Source organism: Hoplias malabaricus, chromosome 4 (assembly GCF_029633855.1).
Source record: "Hoplias malabaricus isolate fHopMal1 chromosome 4, fHopMal1.hap1, whole genome shotgun sequence".
In the NCBI taxonomy this organism is placed as follows: Eukaryota; Metazoa; Chordata; class Actinopteri; order Characiformes; family Erythrinidae; genus Hoplias; species Hoplias malabaricus.
Window position 1 is genome coordinate 68,599,945 of NC_089803.1, and position 2,284 is coordinate 68,602,228.

The 2,284-nt window shown below is 45.5% G+C and overlaps 1 protein-coding gene across 1 annotated transcript in view; it reads right to left on the reverse strand.

The window, feature by feature from the left end:
* Window positions 1-895: 895 nt before the first annotated feature.
* lrguk (leucine-rich repeats and guanylate kinase domain containing) overlaps window positions 896-2,284 on the reverse strand; it is a 20,707-nt gene continuing 19,318 nt past the window's right edge. The window contains 1 exon segment of the mRNA XM_066668499.1: window positions 896-1,485. Within this exon segment, the coding sequence (XP_066524596.1) occupies window positions 1,292-1,485 (194 nt within the window). The 3' untranslated portion in view covers window positions 896-1,291.

Sequence of the window (2,284 nt, forward strand, 5' to 3'; positions counted from 1 at the left end):
AAATACAATTGTGCAGCATTTAGACACCATACGGAGGCTGAGTTGAGATTCTAAATCCAGATGTTGGAGGTCGTGTATTTAGATAATATGAGGGAAGTGTGAAGATCTGACTCTAAGCAGGTTATGCCTGCAAGCTTCTACAGCACTGTGAGCCTGTCTTGCCTGAAACTGCCTCTAAATGATAAGATCATTACAACATCTGCTGGTTTGAGGGTATGACATTGACAGATGGCCAGGTGTTTGTATGTGCACTCTCAGACACAGTCAAACATAGCATATAGATTCCGACAAATGGGAAAAGGCAAGCTTTGCTGAACAGCATTCAGGATCATTGTATTTGGTTTTCTCCGGGTGACTGTCTGTGAGGAGTGTGGTGTGTTCTCCCTGTGTCTGCGTGGGTTTCCTCCGGGTGACTATCTGTGAGGAGTGTGGTGTGTTCTCCCTGTGTCTGCGTGGGTTTCCTCCGGGTGACTGCCTGTGAGGAGTGTGGTGTGTTCTCCCTGTGTCTGCGTGGGTTTCCTCCGGGTGACTGCCTGTGAGGATTGTGGTGTGTTCTCCCTGTGTCTGCGTGGGTTTCCTCCGGGTGCTCCGGTTTCCTCCCACAGTCCAAAAACACATGTTGGTAGGTGGATTGGCGACTCAAAAGTGTCCATAGGTGTGAGTGTGTGAGTGAATGTGTGAGTGTGTGTGTTGCCCTGTGAAGGACTGGCGCCCCCTCCAGGGTGTATTCCTGCCTTGCGCCCAATGATTCCAGGTAGGCTCTGGACTCACCGCGACCCTAAATTGGATAAGCGGTTACAGTTAATGAATGAATGATTGTTGATTGTAAGTTAAAGGCAGAATGTAATAGGTTTTGGATTTTTGTTTCGATGTTTATTTAATAATAAATATCCAATGATACATTTAAACATCTGTAGACCATGTCATAGAATGACTTTCCAATATTAGTCACTACACTGGCCTATGATCTGACTCCAGGCTTTTAGATAACAGTGAAGGAGTAGACGGAGCCAAACTGGGAACTAATTGTGTTCCACTATGGGATTTGTCGATTTTAGATCACACTTTTAACTACATTGTGCTTCACCAGTTCATCAAGCACATTACCACCGTCACTTACACTACATCTGTCTACATAGCTGCTCACAACTCCGCGACTAGACCCAGTGCTAAAGATAAAATGAAATGAACATTATCTCTACAGTACATTATAAGCTTATTACATCACATTATTGAAATGAATTACCCTCACTTCACTTTTTCTTCTAGTCTCCTCTTAAATTTCCTCTGGCTATGTCTTAAACCTCACTGTGCTGTCAGTCATGTCATGGGGCCTATCTCGGTGGCTTTGCGGTCCAGACGGGATGGGTGGCAGGACAGGTTTGGCTTTGGAACCTGGGCGTCCTGGAGAGGTCGTCACTGTTGGGGAAACTTGTTCCGGGGCTGAGCGAGGAGCATCTGGGGTCAAGACGGACTCCTTGTGATCTAGAGTTAACAAAGTGACAAGTTATATACTACCACTTTTCAGAAGTTTATTATAAAAATGTTAATATTTATTCAATATAATGTGTGAAATGCTGCCTTGATTTGAAATTGAAATTTAGCAATAATTAATTAAATCATTCATTTAATACTCATTTAACACAGAGAAATAGTAATAAATAATCCACTGTATAAAGTAATTTAATAATCTGTTTTTTAAACACAAAACATTCATTTTATTATAATTTTACCTTCATTCATTCATTATCTGTAACCCTTATCCAGTTCAGGGCAGCGGTGGGTCCAGAGCCTACCTGGAATCATTGGGAGGAAGGCGGGAATACACCCTGGAGGGGGTGCCAGTCCTTCACAGGGCAACACACACTCACACATTCACTCAAACACTCACACCTACAAACACATTTGAGTCGCCAATCCAGCTACCAACATGTGTTTTTGGACTGTGGGAGGAAACCGGAGCACCGGAGGAAACCCACGCAGACACAGGGAGAACACACCACACTCCTCACAGACAGTCACCCGGAGGAAACCCACACAGACACAGGGAGAACACACCACACTCCTCACAGACAGTCACCCGGAGGAACCCACACAGACACAGGGAGAACACACCACACTCCTCACAGACAGTCACCCGGAGGAAACCCACACAGACACAGGGAGAACACACCACACTCCTCACAGACAGTCACCTGGAGGAAACCCACGCAGACACAGGGACAACACACCACACTCCTCACGGACAGTCACCCGGAGGAAACCCACGCAGACACAGAGAGAA